Genomic DNA, 16,959 nt, shown 5'->3' on the forward strand with positions numbered 1-16,959 from the left:
CCCGTCGGAGTCGGCAGCTCTCTCCTCCCATTGGGAGGTGGTCCTGGCAGTCGCGGCCGATCTCCCCTTCGGTTGGCTGAGGCTGATGTCGCTCAGCACAGCGCGCCCGCCCTCCGCGGGAACAGGAGCGAGACCCCTCCCGCCGGCAGGAGCGCTCGGAGTTCTGATTGGCTGCCGCGGACAAAGACGGGGGGAGCGGCTGTCAATCACGGTAGGGGCGCGCCTGGCGCCCCCAGCTGGCCCGGGGGGACGCTGCGCCTGCGGGGGCGGGGTGGGGCGGGGATCGGACCGTCCGCTCCCGGAACGCGTGGCCACGGCGGCGCGTTTCCTGCCCGACCGGACCGTCCGCTCCCGGAACAGTCGGACACTGCTCGGGGTGGCGCTTCCCCCGCCCCGATTCCTGGCGGAAGTGGAGGGAGGCGGCGGTGGCGGTGATGGCTCTGCCCGGTGCCCCCGCCCCGGCCCCGGCCGCGGCCCCGGCGCCGCCGCCGCCGCCCACCGTGCTGATGGCGGTGCGGGCGGGGCTGGCGCAGCCCCCCCGCCTCCTGTCGCTGCCCGCCGCCGCCACGCTCCGCCTGCAGCTCAGCGTCGAACCGGCGGCCGGCGGGCAGCGCCGCTTCCGCCTGGGCTTGCGGCACCTGGAGGCGGGCGGCGGCGCGGTGAGACCGGGGGCCCCCACGATGGGGTGGGGGTGGGGACTGGGGGGTCGTCCCGCCCCCGGTGTCCGACTGCTTTCCCGGTGGGCAGCCCTCCAGTGCGGGGACATCCGGGGCTCCCCTACCCGGGCCTGGCGGATCGGGCCCGACGCCCGGGGGGGGGAACCGGTGGCGGGGGGCGGTGTTCCCAGGGCTGTGCCCCCTCCATGTCCCTCTGTCGATCCCTGCCCGGGGCTGCCCGCGTTCCCACCAGCCGCCAGAACCCCCCCATGTCCGACACCCCCCCCTCCCCATGTCCACACCACCCCTCCGTGTCCACCCCCCCATGCCCACAGCTGGAGGGGCTTCGGGAAGGAGCTGAGCTGCTGCCCCCTCCCCCCCACCTGCTCCTGCCTGCACTGGCAGGGGGCTTCAGGGGGAGGGGGGCAGGGAGCTGGTTTCTGGGCATCTCCGCGGGGCTCCAGGCCCCCCAGGTTTTTGGCAGAGATCCTCTGTGCTGTGCCAAAGGGCTGCCGGCTGCCGCCGCTGCTCTGCTTCCCCCCAGCCTCCGTCCAGGCTGGGCGCTGGAGCTGGGGGGGGGTGGTGGGGCAGGAGCGCTGGGGAGGCGAAGGGGATTGCTTGTGGGAGACGGGGGCTCTGAAGCCTCGCACGGGGTGTCTGCGCCGTGTCCCCCTGTTGCCCTCGCCTCCTTCATCCTGCTGCTGCACCACTTCTGTGTCATCCAGTGGTGGGGTGGTTTGCCAGGGGTGTAGGGGACTCACACCCACCTTCCAAGAGTAGCTGGTCTGGCCCCCTGCTATGGGTAGGGACAGGGACACCTCCCAGCAGACCAGGCTGCTCCCAGCCCCGTCCAGCCTGGCCTTGAGCTCCCAGGGATGGGGCACCCACAGCTGCTCTGGGCAGCCTGTGCCAGCACCTCGCTGCCCTCAGCGTAACAAATTTCTTCCTTGTGTCCACCCTACATCTCCCCCTTTCAGTTCAAAGCCGCCCCCCAGGTCCTGTCGCCCCAGGCCCTGCTAAAAAGCCCGTCCCCACCTTCCTACAGCCCCTGTAGGCACCGAGTGGCCGCAGCCAGGTCTCCCCGCAGCCTCCTCTGCTCCGAGCTGAGCCCCCCCCAGCTCTCGCAGCCTTTCTCCGCAGCAGAGGGCTTCCAGCCCTCGGACCAGCTCCGTGTCCCTCCCCCGGCCCCGCTCCAGCAGGTCCCTGCCTGGCTTGTGCTGGGGACCCCCGAGCTGGGCGCAGTGCTCCGGGGGGTCTCCCCAGAGCGGAGCAGAGGGGCAGAATCCCCTCCCTCGCCCTGCCAGCCACGCCGCTCGGGGTGCAGCCCAGGAGCCGGTTGGGTTTCTGGGCTGTGAGCGCATGTTGCCAGCTCGTGCCCCGTTTGTCACCTCCCCGGTCCTTCTCCACAGGGCTGCTCCCCCCGTCCCCCCCAGCCTGTGTTGGTACAGGGGGTACGGCCCCGACCCAGCGCAGGACCTTGCACTTGGCCCTGTTGAGCCTCACGAGGCTCCCACAGACGCACCCTTCCAGCCTGCCCAGGCCCCTGCCTCAGGAGCAGACCCACTCCTGGCTGATCTATCCCCGATAAGCTCAGCTCCAGGGGCCGCCACATGTGGGCTGAGACCTTTTCTCCTGCCTGACACACTAAGGCTGGGCCGTTCCACTGAGCCCCTGGTGCCTGCTGCCTTGCATTCAGTGCCTTTCCTCTCCCTGTGTGCTCCGGGTCCTGCTTTGTGCCACGCTGGAAGTCTTCCCGCTCTGTGTCACCACTCCCAGTGCCGGGGAGGTGCTCTGGAACCAGGGGTGGAGGCAACGGTGCTGTCGCTCCCTGTCCAGTTATGCTTCCTGCCACCCTGACCCATGCTGGCTGCTCCGTCGTCGCCGCCATCGCTCCTGCAGTTAGCTTGAACCTGGGTTTCAGTTTCTGCTGGAGCGTGGCGGGGCTGCGGCACGTGCCTGCCAGGCCATGGCTCAGCCCAGGAGGCGGGCGATGGCCTGAGCCAAGAGGCGGCCTGAAAGGGAAACGCAGAGTCCCTGGCAGGATCCCCACTCTCCTTCTCCCCTCTCAAGGTCAAAGCGCTGCGGGGAGTGGTGACACATGGCAGCTGAGCCGTCCTCCTCACCGGAGCACAGCGTCTGGCCCATTTGCCCTTGGGAGAAGCGTGCTGGCCCCGTTCTCATCCTGGCTCAGGCGTGGAGGGCAGTGCTGGGCCGGCCCTGGGTGGCAAATGGTGTCGGGGCAGCTGCTCAGCCCCACGGCAGCCTGAGTGCCGCCTGGCTGCTGGTGTCAAACCCGGCAGTGCCGCGCGTCCTCTTGGCCTCAGTTTGCCACCGTGGGATTAATGGGGCTGGCTGCCCGCCCACCCTGACCTGGCGTTACGGAAGGGCTCCGGCACGGGATCCCTGCCCGGGATCTGGCTGGCAGGCAGCTCCCACAGGGAAGGAGCCCAGGCTGTGCCTGCGGGAAGGGAGTCGGCTCTCGGGGCAGCCAGAGGAGCCTCTGCCGGCTCCAGGGAGCACTCAGCCCTCGGAGGGCTGTGAGCTGGGAGGGAGAAGAAGGGGGATGAAGTTGTAGGTCGGTTGTACTTCCAACTGGTACAGCTGCAGAGGCTGGAGGCAAGAGGCTCCTCATCCTCAGGAGAGGTTAAACAGCCAAAAATTCCCACCTGAGCACTGGGCTGATGGCTCAGCGGCTCCCAGATGTGCCTGTCGCCTGGGGCTCTGCAGCCCACCTACCTGCTCCCACCACCTCCCATGCCTTCCCTGGTACTCGCTGGGGATGGTGGCTGCTCCCCTGGGTGCCCCTTGGCACAACTGCAGGAGCTGGCAGCTCCAGACACCCAGTGAATCGAAATCTTCTTTTCCTGAGTGTTTTCCTAACGGCTTGGAGCTGGAAGCAGCAGGGGGGAGATGCAAGGCCACAGCTGACACGGCCACGTGTCAGGGACTTCTGGTTTGGGAGGTGGCCCTCACAAGGCTGTGTCCTAGGGTAGAAGTTTAAAATCGAATGAAGGAAACGAGCAGTTTCTCTCAAACTTCCTTCCAGTCCCCCATCTCCGTAGGGGTAGGCAGTGCTTGCCTGTTTCCTGGGTGGCTCTGCAGGGCCCGTCCCCGTGCCCCGGCTCCTCCCGAGCTGCCATTTTACCAGAAGCGGAATTGAAAGCTCTGATGTGAAGCCGAGACCGGTGTCAGCTGCGGGAGAAGCGGGTCTGGGGCACCCCGAGGATAGCCGGGTCTCCCTTGCGGAGGCTGGTCCTGGTCAGCGGAGAGCTGGCGGAGCCCATCTGTCTGCTGGGGGGACAGGGAAAGCTGAGCCCTGAGGTGCGTGTGTGTGGGGAAGGGTTTTCCCAAGGCTCGTTAAAGCAGGGAGGAACCGGCTTCCTCCGAGAACTGGTGTCATGGCAGCCCGACTCGTCTTGGATGTCTCCTGCGCTGTGGTTCTGGGAGAAGGGAAGAGGCGAGGGGTGTGGGCAGCCAGCAGAGATGGCCCTGCTTGTGCAGGGTGACCGGGGATGACCCAGCAAGTGCCAGGTCGATGGATACACACAGGTGGCAGCCCTCGGTGTTCTGTGGTGGCCTCTGGCCAGGGTGGAGGGTGTGAGACTGCAGGCTGCAAGGTGGCTGTTGAGCAGCGGTGGGGCTTGGCGGCAGCCCTGGGCACGGAGGGTCGGCGTTTCAGGCTGGGTTTGTGGTGCTGGGTGTGTGGTTTGGCACCCGGGGATGGAGAGTTGCGCTTGGCTTGGTGTGTGTGCCTGTCCATGCTTATCTCCTGGGAGGAGACCATGGTGGAGGTGAGGAGAGGGGCAGCTTGTGTCCCCAGGTCCTGGCTTGGATGCCGTGCTGGGGGGGTTGCCCCCTTGCCCGGTGTACCGTCTGCATGCGGTGTGTCCTCATCCTGGCTCCATTGTGGTGTGACCCTTTCGTCCTGCTTCCCCCAGAACATCGCCGAGTTCGACCTGAAGGATATCTCGTACAGGGTGAAGAGCCCCACTTGCCATGAGCTGGCGCTGCTCACCTCCTTGGATGAGCCCATGGTTTTTAACTTCGAGGAGGAGCGGGAGGCACAGAAGTGGTGGACGATCGTGAGCAGCTCTCTGCGGGAGGTGCAGAAAGGTCAGTGCAGGCAGGCGGCTGCCTGAGGGCTGGCAGGGACCCAGGGCATCTGCCTGCTGCCAGGAGGGTTCTGCCAGGCTTTTCTCAGCCCTGACAGCCAAGGTACCCAACTAGGAGGCAAGGCTGGGACTGGTCATGCTGCAAAATAATTCAGGTGTGCGATACCAGCTGCTCCCAGCTCCCCCAGTGCCGGGGCAGCATCTCAGCCCACTCCATCTCTGGGGCATTAACTCCTGCACATGGGGAGAGGAACGTTCAGAGTGTTCCTGCATGTGTTGGAGCATCTGAGGGAGCCCCAGGAGAAAGGAGGTGATGCAGGCAGTGACGTGGGAACAGGGATGACTGTCCCAGGTTGTGTGATCGAAGGAAAAGCAACACCAGGAGGGCCTGGGCAGCCAGAGGAGCATGGTGCATCTTCGCTGCCCGTACCCCAGTGATCCTGGAAGCTCAGGGGAGCAGCGGCCAAAGGCTTTGCAGAGACGGTGGGCTGTTGGTGCTGCTCTCCAAGTGCTCTCGGCCCTTGGGATGTGGATTAAGGTCCCTGTTACCTTCATGTCGAGCAACCTTATGTAGCCCAGGGCTTCCTGGTGCATCTGCCCCCTGTGGTGAGAGTGTGGAGCCCCTTGGGGAGGGCAGTTGGTGGCAGTTGCTGCTCGGAGGGCTGGTGCTGCCCTGCTCTGATATATTCCTGGTTCCCCTCAGCCTTGGAGAGCACGCTGGAGTCTTATGCCTCATTTCTGTCCATGTCTGCAAGCGGTGCCTCTGCGAGTCAGGATCCAGATGATGCTTTTTGTTCGGAGCTTTCCAAGAAAGGTACATGATGGGGTAAGGTTTCTTGGCTCTTTTGGTATATCAGGAGTTACCAACTCTCCACAGGAGTCAGGCTCAGACCCAGGTACAGCTGCTCCCCTGCCTGTGGCTGACAAGCTTTTTTATCGTTATATCATTTAGGTTGGAAAAGATTTAAGAATATCAAGTCCAACCACTAACTCAGCACTGCCAAGCCCACTGCTAAACCATGTCTCCAAGCACCACATCTGCATGTTTTTTAAACACCTCCAGGGATGGTGGCTCCACCATCTCCCTGGGCACTCTGCTCCAGTGCTTGACAACCCTTTCAGTGAAGAAATTTTTCCTAACATCCAATCTAAACCTCCCTTGGTGCAACTTGAGGCCATTTTCCTTCATCCTATCACTTCTTCCTTGGGAGAAGAGACCGATCCCACCTCGCTACAGCCCCCTGTCAGGTAGTTGTAGGGAGCGATCAGGTGCCCCCCCCGAGCCTCCTTTTCTCCAGGCTGAGCACCCCCAGCTCCCCCAGCTGCCCTTCATCAGACCTGCGCTCCAGCCCTTCCTCAGCTCCGTTGCCCGTCTCTGGACACGCTCCAGCCCCCCCAGTGTCTGTCTTGCAGTCAGGGGCCCAAGACTGAACCCAGGATTCGAGGTGCGGCCCCACCAGCACCAACTATAAGGGGACAATCGCTGCCTGGTCCTGCTGGCCACAGTATTTCTGATGCAAGCCAGGATGGCTTCTTGGCCACCTGGCTACACTGCTCCAGCAGGACAGAAGCACATGCCAAGGGTGGGCTGGGGGCTGTGTGTCCCGGGAGGTGGCTGTGGGCGTTTGGGTCAGCCAAGCTGTGCAGGAAGGGACAGAAGTAAGTTCCTGGTGGCCCCAAAAATTTCCCTCAGTGCTCTCAACTGCATGGCTGCGGCGCCACAGCTGCTCCTCCTGCCTCAGCTGCTCGCTGGCTGTGCAGCAAGCGTGTTTCCAAGGAGCCTTGTACAGAGCTCCAGCTGCCATTCTGCGCTGTTTCCACGCTGAACTGAACCAGAATTGCTGATTATAGATGTGAAGCTGTGGCACACACAGTCTCGGGTCCTTCTGGGCGCTGGCTTTGCCGGTGATGTGGGTGGCAGTGGTTGTGCCGTGCCCTGGGGAGGGTGTTTACAGACTGGCTACTGCTTTACGATTCTCCCTCTCCCCACTGCTGCAGAGGACCTGGCACTGAACCTCGCCCAGGCAATCGAGTACGGAGATGAGGAGGCGGCCTCGCAGTGTGCCGTGGCCCTGGCTCGCCAGCAAGCCACGCTCAGTATCCTCTGGAAGGAGACCAACTACCCCACGGATCATATCAGGTGAGCACCTCCGGCTATCACGTTCTCGGAGCCAACGTGAGCACGCCTCGTGTTCCTCTGCATCCCTGCCCCGGGTGGAGCCGTGGGCCCTGTGCCAGGGCTCCATGCTTCCCTGCAGGCAGCTGCCTGCTGTGCTGCGAGCCTGGGGCTGTCCTGCCTGCCCAGCCAGCACCTGTCCCCTGCAGCTCTGCCCTTCTGCTGGACATTTGGGTCGCTTGCCCTGCGCTGTGTAGCCCTTGGGTCTGTCTTTTTTCATGTGTTTTTGCGTATAGCAGTGATGGTCCAGGGTGCCTGTGTGTCTGTCAGGGGCTGGCAGAGCCAGACCAGCCTCCTGCAGCTGCTGGAGCAGAGCTGCTCCATGAATTCCTCTGCCCTCAGTTGGGATCGGTCCTGGCAGGAGAGGGAAACATGCAGCTGATGCTGGGGAAGCCACAGCTTTCCTGGAAAATGTGGTATCCCGGGATTTGTACTTCTTCCCTAGCTCCCAGGAGGAAGGAGGGGCGGGGGATGCAGGGACAGGATGTTGGATGCTACCAGAAAAGCCAGGAATCCAGAGGGTGAGCCCATCTGAGCGACAGGGACCTGATCCCTTGGGGTCTTCAGGCTCAACTCGAATGCAGCTGTGCCGCTCTGCCGTGTGAAGGGACTGTCACCAGCTGCTGGGACAGCTTTCCCCCTGTCTGGGGGGCCTGAGGACCCCCCACCAGCAGCCTCCTTCGGTCCCTGCCACTCTCTGCCCAGGGACTGGCTCCAAAGGGTGCTGCCACATGCCACGCAGGTTTGTAAAAGGCCTCCAGGAATGTTAAAACACCAATTTTGCACCCCCACAGTGGTGGGCAGGGCCAGGCTGAGCAGATTCCGGGTAAACATCAGTAATTGTGGGGAGAGTTGTGGCTCACGGCCCTGCAGGGAGTCGGCGAGCCACAGGGCAGCCCGGCCGGTGTGCTGTGCCAGGAACACCAAAACACTTCCAACAAGCTTCCTTAGAAGCCTTCAAGAAGGAAAGCAACATGCCACGGAGCAGGAGGGAGCGTCCTTTGCATGGATAACCAGATGGTGGGTGGGAGACAGGGTCGGAATGGAGAGCGGAGGCGTCTGCAGAGACAGGGCTGTTCCAGGGAGACACAAATAACCTGGAAATGGCAATAAGCCATGAGGTCTGGTCTTAGACTGGACTCATGGCTCTAAGCACTGGAACTCAACGCTGATAAATGCGAAGTGGGGCAAACAGGAAGGGTGCTGGTGGGCCCACAGCAGCAAGCGGCCATGCGGCAGACCTGGAAACAAGTGCACACATTTCAGGCAGGGCCAGCAAGACCTGCAGTGTTTGGAGTTGTGGTGGGGTGACCTTGGCTGGGCATCGGGTGACCCTGACTGGGCACCAGGCACCCACCGAAGCTGCCCCATCACTCCCCTCCTCAGCTGGACGGGAGAGAGAAAAGAAAACGAAAGGCTCGTGGGTTGAGATGAGGACAGGGAGATCGCTCAGCAACTACCGTCACAGACAAAACAGACTCTACTTGGGGAAATTAATTTTTTACAGATCAAATCAAAGCAGGGTAGTGAGAAATAAAAATTATATCCTAAAACACATTCCTCCCACCCCTCCCTTCTTCCCAGGCTTAACCTCACTCCCCAGTTTCCCACCTCCTCCCCCCTCCCATGGGACACAGTCCTCCACTAGCTTCTCCAACCTGAGTCCTTCCCACGGGCTGCGCATCTCCACGACCTGCTCTGGCATGGGTCCCTTCCATGGGCTGCAGGGGGGGGATCTGCTCCCCCGTGGGCTCCATGGGCTGGGGGCACAGCCTGCCTCGGCGTGGGCTCCCCACGGGCTGCTGGGGAATCTCTGCTCCGGAACCTGGAGCCCGACCTGGGGTCTGCAGGGCTGCTGCTCTCACGTGTTCTCACTCCGCTCTCTGGCCACTGCTGTGCAGGTTTTTCGCCCCTTCTTAGTTCTGTTACCCCAGAGATACGTTATCGCTGTCGCTGATAACGGGCTCGTCGCGGTGGGTCCGTCTGTGAGCCGGCTGGTGTTGGCCCATCGGGCACGGGGGAAGCTTCCAGCAGCCTCCCACAGTAGCCTCCCACTACCAAAACCTTGCCACACAAAACCCCCTGCAGGAGTCGTTAGGAAAAGGTGAGGGGACAAATGGGAGTTTCCAGCCCTACCTGCCTGCTTCTTGGGAAATACTTGGGAAATCCAGCTTAGATTTTGTGCTTAGAGGCATGAAACACCTTTTGCAAGAGGTCCTTAAAAGGCTCAGACGGGTCTGAAGGAGAGGCAGCTGGCGGGGTGACACGGTTCTGTGAGGGACCAGCATGGAGAGAGGGACTAAGAGGCTCAGGAAATTAGGAAGCACCTGATTTAAAGTGAGTGAAAGGAAACACACAGTGAAAGTTATTGCCAAGGCTGCATGGAGGCTGCAAGGATACATAGGCTGGAAGAGAGGATAAACAAAATGAGGGAAAAACATGTTCCCCATGCGGTTCAGGATGCAACCCTCGGTAGGTGCGGGCCAGGAGCTGCTGGCAGAGGCAGGCAGGGTGAAGGCTGGGGGGTGCCTGTCCCAGTTTCCTGGGATGCAATCTATGGATCACAGTTGGAAACCCAGTGGTAGACCTCACAGGACCCTTGCAATGGGCACCACCTGCGGCGTTGGCTCTGCAGCTTGGAGCAGCAGGCTGAGCACGAGCAGCTGGTGCTGAGCGCGATGCCAGGACCCCACAATCCTGGCAGCCTTCCTCTCATAGCATCCATCTCTTCTCCAGCATGAAGGTCGGCGTGGAGGATGCAACATCTTCTGCAAGCATCATCATCAGGGTCCGCGCTCACACTACAATAGGAACACTCAAGCAGCAGGTACGGAGCGGTGTGAGCCCCCCGGCCTGGCTGGGAGACGGGAGCCCCGTGGTCCCTGCAGACCCCTGTTTAAATGCGTTTCCCTGCGGTATGGGAGCTGGGCTTTCCCAGCCACTTCTCCCTTTGTGGAGCTGGCTTTTCACTGGTTCTCCTGGCCCACCGACGTGTGCCAGCGTGGGGTCGGCCCCCGCCAAAATGCAGTGAGCAGCTGTGGGGAAGCTGTGGCTGTGGGTTCACCTCCAAGCTTCTCCTGCTGCCCAGGTCTTCCACGATTATGGGTTCCACCCCTTGGTTCAGCGCTGGATCATCGGGCAGTGCCTGTGTGTGGATGAACGGACCGTCTCCTCCTACGGCATCCGCAGGGATGGCGACATTGCGTTCCTCTACCTGCTCTCGGCGAAGATGGCCGAGCTCACCGAGGAGCGCTACGAGGAGGACCAGGCGCGGATCATGCTCAGATCCATCTCCTCACTGACTGACACCACTGAGGAACGGCAAAACGACAACACCCTGCCCAACACATCTCCAAAGAAAGGTCTGGCTCTCCGCCCTCCCCATGGCCACCGGTGGGGAGGGCAGCCCAGGTCCTGCCCTGGTCCCCGTGCCTTGCCGCAGCGTGGGGTGCCAGACCACGTGTGGCAGCGGAGCCCTGTGCTGTGAGCTGCTGGGCTCTGCGGGACCGGCCGTGGGCTCAGCGCCGTGGGCTGGCCCAGCTGCTGCCCATGGGCTGGGGCAGGGCTGGTCCCCAGGATCTGTGCTCCCTGCCTGGGGGCTGGTCTACCCTGGAGAGAAGGGGCCCCCCTGGCACAGTGCGGCACGCTTTCGGCCAGGCCTGGCTGCCTGGTCTGGTGCTGGTCCCTGGGCTGGTTGTAACGTCGCCCTTCCCCGGCGTCTCTCCCCAGACTGGGAGAACGAGGCCAGCAGGAAGATGGACATCGGTGAGATCAGCCAGCACTTGGACACGCTGCAGATCAACGACCTTTTCAGTGCCCAGCCTGCTGCCACGAGCCTGCCCTCCCCAGTGCAGGTACACGGCCTGTGGTGTGTCCCCGCCCTGTCACCCCCCTGCTCTGCCCCCAGGGTCCTCCCTTTCTCCCAGGCTGGGGGTGCTGGCGAAGGATGGGCGCTCCCTCCGCTTCCTGGCTCCCCCTTTCCCTCTCTCCAAAGTATTTTCTCTGGCTTCTACATCTCTCGCCTGTCCCTGCAGGTGGGCTGGTCGTGTCCAAAATGCACCTTCATCAACAAACCCACGCGGCCAGGCTGCGAGATGTGCAGCACAGACCGTCCCGAGGACTATGTGGTCCCTGGCAGCTACAAGCCAGACGAGACGGAGCTTTGGAGGATGCAGCAGGAGCAGGAGGGGATCCTACAGTACCAGCAGGTAAGGGGGCTTGCTGTCCACTGCGGGGAGACGCCGTGCTCCCCACACCCTGTGCTCAAGGACAGACCCAGGGAGGGTCGGGCATCGGCAGGGTTTGGAGGTGTGGTGGGCACGTGGATCCTGCCGCACTCTGGGAAACAGGCTGGGAAGGAGAGGGAGACACCCTGAGGGGCAGCACAGGGGGCTGTTGCAGCCCCCTTCCTCACCCTGCTGAGGGGCAGCTGCTGCCTGCCCGTGCACCTCGGGGACTGGTCGAGGTGCTGCGTCGTGAGCACTGCGTCTTCTGGCTGTGAAGAGATTTCCACGGCAGCGGCAGGGATCTGGCTGCGGCCATACAAAGGGCTGGCAGGGTCTGTGGCAGGGCAGGGATCTGTGACACTGCAGGCAAACCTTGGCAGGATGTGGCACCCCGGTCCTGCGGGTCCTCCTCTCACCTAGCTGCGCCGTGTGTGGTGGTGGCAGCCCCGTGCCGAGGAGCCGTCATGCTGCGCTTTCTCCTGTGTGCTGGAAGCTGTTTCCCATTTTGTAGAACCATGGCAGGGGGGCTCTGACGGGACCTCCCACCCCCAGTGTATGGCTGCGGGGGGAGCCCCAGCCCCCAGGTCAGGGTGCGCTGCAGGGCTCGGGGGGATCCTCTGTCTCAGCCACTGACCAAACCTTCTTTCTTTTTTCTTTTGTGCTGGGATCTCGCTAGGAAAAGGGAAGGAGAGAGGATGGCTCAGCTGCGCGCTGTGTCCTGGGCTCAGGTTCCTTGGATGACATCATCCACCTGTCCTCCGAATTCTGCTAGCCTGGCCCACCCGGACACCCTGTCCTGCCCCTCCGGCCAGGGCCCGGTGCCTGCCAGGACCCGGCGCCCACCAGCCCTGCCCTGACGTGCGCCCAGCGGCTGCCGCCGGGCCACCCCTTTGCTCAGACCCTAGAGTCGATGCGGGAATTTTCTGAGGGAGAAGAGCCAGTGGGGCCCTGGCTCAGCGCCGAGCTGCTGCTGCGGGGATGGTGCCGCTCGCTCTGGTGGCTCTGGGAGCGGGGGGCTGGCAGGGGAGCATGGTGGTCTGGGCCCCTCAGGACCCTGTGAGCAAAGCAGCTCCCCGGTTAACTGTGTCCAGTGCCGGCTCCTCCTGCCTGTGACGCCAGCGGGGAGGGGGCACACCCTGACCCCCTGCTGCAGCATCAGAGGAGCCTCCTCCTACCAGCAGCCCAGCCCTCTCCACCATGCCAGGCCACAGCCCCTGCTGCCAGCTGGCTCTTGGCCGTGCCGCCGCTCTGCCCAGCGCCTGCCAGGCTCACGGGGAAGGGTCTGAGCCCCCTCTGGGGTAGGGATGCGGAGAGCTGAACGTGGTCAGCCCCGCTGCCACCTTCCTGCCGCCATCCTGTTCGTGAGGGCTTTTGTGAAGAGCCAGTGTGGCCAGGGGATGGCACCGTTGCCAGTGGTGCTCTGGAGGTCTCTGAGGCTCGGGGGGTGGGGGGTGGGGGGGTGGGGGCTGTGCTCAGGGGGTCTTAGGCTCGGGGGGGGCTGTGCTCTGGGGCATCTCTGGGGGTCTCTGAGGCTCAGGGCATCTCGGGCCTGGGGTTTCTGCCTTGCTCTGTAGGCAGAGGGGCAGCATCATGGCAGAGCAACTTTGGGTGCTGGCAGGGGGTCACCGTCGGCAGGGCCCAACCCTGCGCCCTGCAGCCCCCCTCACGGGCACAAGCCCTTGCCAGGTCACTGGCCCTGCGGCACCCATGGGAATAAGCTGGGGGCTGCTGGCTGAAGTCTGGGTCTGGGGGTGCTCGGTGCCACGCTGCGCAAGCCCTGCGCTCCCCTCAGATCTGGCACCGGGACGGGCAGAGCTGCTCTGCCCAGACCAGTGTCCACATGGGCCCAGCAACGCGTGCGGTCATCGGCCAGGGTGCTCTGTGCCATGGGTCCCTCCAGCCACCAGCACCCTGGGTGGCCACGCATTTGGTTGTTTCGTGTTGCACGTTGTGCTGGAAATCTCATCCCACAGCCACGCAGGGCCAGGCTTGTCCTGGTGGGGAGCCACATGTTCCCAGGGCCAGGGCAGAAAGGTGGGACCCTCGGTTGGGCTCGGGCTCCTTGGGCCCCGATGGGGCCGTGGATGGATTCTTTCCCTCATTAAAGCCTTATCCCACCATCGCGGCTCTGCCGTCTTCTTGTGCCGCCGGCAGCTCTGTGGCGTGGGGGGTGTTCATGCAGTGAAGTGGACAAGCTTGAGAAGCAGGAACCTCAGCAGGGCCAAGTGCAAGGTCCTGCCCCTGGGTCGGGCCGTACCCCCTGTACCAACACAGGCTGGGGGGGACGGGGGGAGCAGCCCTGCGGGGAAGGACCGGGGAGGTGACAAACGGGGCAATGAGGGGCATGGCCAGCAGGAGTATCCAGAGGGGATTCTGCCCCTCTGCTCCGCTCTGGGGAGACCCCCCCGGAGCACTGCGCCCAGCTCGGGGGTCCCCAGCACAAGCCAGGCAGGGACCTGCTGGAGCGGGGCTGGGGGAGGGACACGGAGCTGGTCCGAGGGCTGGAAGCCCTCTGCTGCGGAGAAAGGCTGCGAGAGCTGGGGGGGCTCAGCTCGGAGCAGAGGAGGCTGCGGGGAGACCTGGCTGCGGCCACTCGGTGCCTACAGGGGCTGTAGGAAGGTGGGGACGGGCTTTTTAGCAGGGCCTGGGGCGACAGGACCTGGGGGGCGGCTTTGAACTGAAAGGGGGAGATGTAGGGTGGACACAAGGAAGAAATTCTTTACTATGAGCACAGTGAGCCACCGACACAGGCTGCCTGGAGCAGGGATCGATGCCCCATCCCTGGAAACATTCAGGGCCAGGCTGGATGGGGCATAGTGAAAGGTGTCCCTGCCCACGGCAGGGGTCTTGGATGGCTGCTCTTGGAGGGTTCCCCCCACTCAAACCATGATGGTTCTGTGAAATGGAAGAGCAGCTGGCCGGCACTTCCTTGCAGGGTTGCACCAGAGCCAAGCCGTCCTGAGCAGCCCACGCCAAAGCCGGCCCTCGGTGCTGCACCCTCACGGCTGCTGCTCTCGCCGGGGCAGGGCCGGTGCCAGGATGGCGCTGGGGCCCAGCAGGATGCCGTTGGCAGGGGTGTGGGGTGGGCTGGGGCCCCTTGGCAAAGTGGGGAGCCCTGCGCGGGTGATGCTCGGGAACGGGTTCATGACTGCGGTGATGGTGAAGCACCGGTGTGGTGTGAAGTGTCACCAGCGCCCGAGCTCTGGCAGACTCTGCACCCGGGGAGCAGGGGCCATGTGTGGGTGATCGGGGGCGCTGCCTTTTGTACCGGCCTCCGCAACATGCACAGAAAACCACAGGCTTTAAAATATAATATAGTGCCCCCTAAACAGCCACACTGACCCTCAGGGAGTGCTGGGACCCCAGCAGCTGCTTGGGCTTGGTGCTCGCATCCCTCGGCTGCATGGGGACAGGGAAATGCCGGGGAACATCTCGGTGCCGGGTCTCACCACAGTACGTCCACCAGCAGCTGCCCCCCACTCTGCTTCCCTTTCCTTGGGGGAGTGTGTCCCTGCAAATCCAGACACAAACCCTGAACACAGCTGTTCCTCCTGGCTCCCGAAGCTGTGGAGGACTTTGGACAAGTGTCCCCCAGTCCCTTGGGTGGTGGCTATGAGGGGTTGTGGGAGGCGTGGAGCCGTGCCAGCTTCCCTGACCAGGCTTCTTCACCGCTGGTGGGTCAGAGCCAGAGATGTCCCCTCCAGTCGGGCACCCTGGGCTCTGGCTCAGGAGCCACCCCCTGGGGTGGGAGGGGGGCTTGCAGGGGCAGGTGGCAGCGCTGGGGCTGGGGGCTGACCGGGACTGTTCCTCACCGGCAGGCACTGGAGGCCGAGCGGCTGAAGAACTTCCAGCAGCTGCTGCAGCTGGAGGAGGAGGTGCTGGTGCCCAACCAGGAGGTGCTGGAGTGCCGCATCTGCTACCAGCAGGTCCCCCCCGGCGAGGGGGTGCTGCTGCGCGAGTGCCTGCACAACTTCTGCAGGTAACACCTGATGGAGCCGCCTGGTGTCTACAAGCCCCCCCCCCCAATCAGCGTGGTGACTGGCCCTGAGAGACCCCTGCCATTGTGGTGACCGGCCCCTAGCCCCCGTCATTGCGGTGACCGGCAGTGACCGGCCCCGAGACCCCTGCCATCGTGGTGACCAGCCCAGAGGCCCCTGCCATCACTGTGACTGACCCTGGGACCCCTGCCATCACTGTGACCAGCCCAGAGACCCCTGCCATCACTGTGACTGACCCTGGGACCCCTGCCATCACTTTGACTGGCTCAGAGACCCCTCCCATCACTGTGACCAGCCCCTAGCCCCCTTCCATCACAGTGACTGGCCCAAGACCCCCATCATGGTGGTGACAGGGCGCCTGTTCCTGCAGGGAGTGCCTGCGCCAGGTGATCAACTACAGTGAGGAACCAGAGGTGGCCTGTCCCTTCCGTGACGACTCCTACGCCTGCAGCAGCCACCTCCAGGAGCGGGAGATCCGGGCGGTGAGTGCGTGCCAGGTCAGCGGAGGAGGAGGGAGGTTGGGGCCGCATCCTGACCCTGCCCGTGCCCACGCAGCTGGTGTCACCGGACGAGTACCGGCGGTTCCTGGAGAGAGGCCTGATGCTGGCGGAGCGGCGCAGCCCCAACAGCTTCCACTGCAAGACCACCGACTGCCGCGGCTGGTGCATCTACGAGGATTCGGTGAACGAGTTCCGCTGCCCCGTCTGCCAGGCCCTCAACTGCCTGCTGTGCAAGGTGAGCTGCCATCGCACTGCTCCAGCCTTCGGCATCGCGAGGGGGCTTGGGGGGGGGGGGGGGGGGGGGCGGCAGTGCTGAACGGTGCTGTCTCTGCACCCCCCAGGCCATCCATGAAGGGAAGAACTGCCGCCAGTACCAGGATGACCTGCGGCTCCAGGCACAGAACGACTCGGCTGCCCGGCAGACCAACGACATGCTGCAGGTGGGAGTCCCGTGGGGGGGGGCAGTGGGGAGGGGGAGGGGCTGGAGCGTGTCCCCGTGTCCCTGACGGCTCTCTCTCTTCCCCCCCGCCCCCCTGCAGACCCTGGTGCAGATCGGGGAGGCCATGCATTGCCCCACCTGCTTCATCATCGTCCAGAAGAAGGACGGCTGCGACTGGATCCGCTGCACCGTCTGCCAGACCGAGATCTGTTGGGTGACCAAGGGGCCGCGCTGGGGGCCTGGGGTGAGCAATCCTGGGGGGCAGGAGGGACCCCCCTGGCTCCCCACAGCTGGGGTGGGGGCTGAGTGACCCCACGGGGCCCTGGCCCACACTCACCAGTGACAGCAGAGCTGGCCCTGCAGTGAGCTCCCACCCCTGACCCATGTGTCCCCCACCAGGGTCCCGGGGACACCAGTGGTGGCTGTCGCTGCAACATCAACGGACAGAGGTGCCACCCCCGGTGCCAAAACTGCCACTGAGCCCTCACCTGGCTCAGCCCCGTGGGGACGGGGACCCACCGGAGGCATTCGGCACCAGGAGCTGCTCTCCTCACGCCAAGGGATGGCCCAGCTGGAGTTGGAGCCCAAGCAGGACCCGGAGACGTTCATGGTCACAGGGCAAAGCTGCGTCCCACAGCCATGGAAGGAGAGAGGATGGACATGGGGCAGGGAGGTGTGTGTGGGGGGGAGCCCTGCATTGCGGGGGCTTCATGGAGCCTCTGCTGGCAGCAAACCTCCCCCCCCCAGAGGGGACTGGTGCGGCACTGGCCGTCCCAATAAAGCCATCTACATGCCACAGCCTTGCTGCTGCAGTGGGGGCACCTGACAATTCAGCCCCCTCCAGAAGGGAGC

General features: G+C 63.9%; 1 protein-coding gene across 4 annotated transcripts; it reads left to right on the forward strand.

The window, feature by feature from the left end:
- Positions 1 to 85: 85 nt before the first annotated feature.
- SHARPIN (SHANK associated RH domain interactor) lies at positions 86 to 16,905 on the forward strand. 4 transcript variants are annotated; one of them, XM_055800099.1, is made up of 14 exons: positions 86 to 211; positions 4,595 to 4,769; positions 5,472 to 5,582; positions 6,767 to 6,908; positions 9,681 to 9,771; positions 10,033 to 10,306; positions 10,674 to 10,798; positions 10,979 to 11,152; positions 14,989 to 15,149; positions 15,539 to 15,650; positions 15,724 to 15,903; positions 16,010 to 16,108; positions 16,208 to 16,351; positions 16,507 to 16,905. In XM_055800099.1, exons 1-14 carry the CDS (start codon positions 86 to 88, stop codon positions 16,585 to 16,587), a joined length of 1,995 nt encoding a protein of 664 aa, XP_055656074.1. In that variant the 3' UTR covers positions 16,588 to 16,905. The 4 variants fall into 4 exon arrangements, with proteins under 4 accessions (XP_055656074.1, XP_055656073.1, XP_055656075.1 ...); XM_055800098.1 differs by lacking the exon at positions 86 to 211 and adding an exon at positions 278 to 659; XM_055800100.1 differs by lacking the exon at positions 86 to 211 and adding an exon at positions 1,792 to 3,977.
- The last annotated feature ends 54 nt before the right edge of the window (positions 16,906 to 16,959 follow it).

Source organism: Falco peregrinus, chromosome 3, assembly GCF_023634155.1.
Source record: "Falco peregrinus isolate bFalPer1 chromosome 3, bFalPer1.pri, whole genome shotgun sequence".
NCBI classification, from domain to species: domain Eukaryota; kingdom Metazoa; phylum Chordata; class Aves; order Falconiformes; family Falconidae; genus Falco; species Falco peregrinus.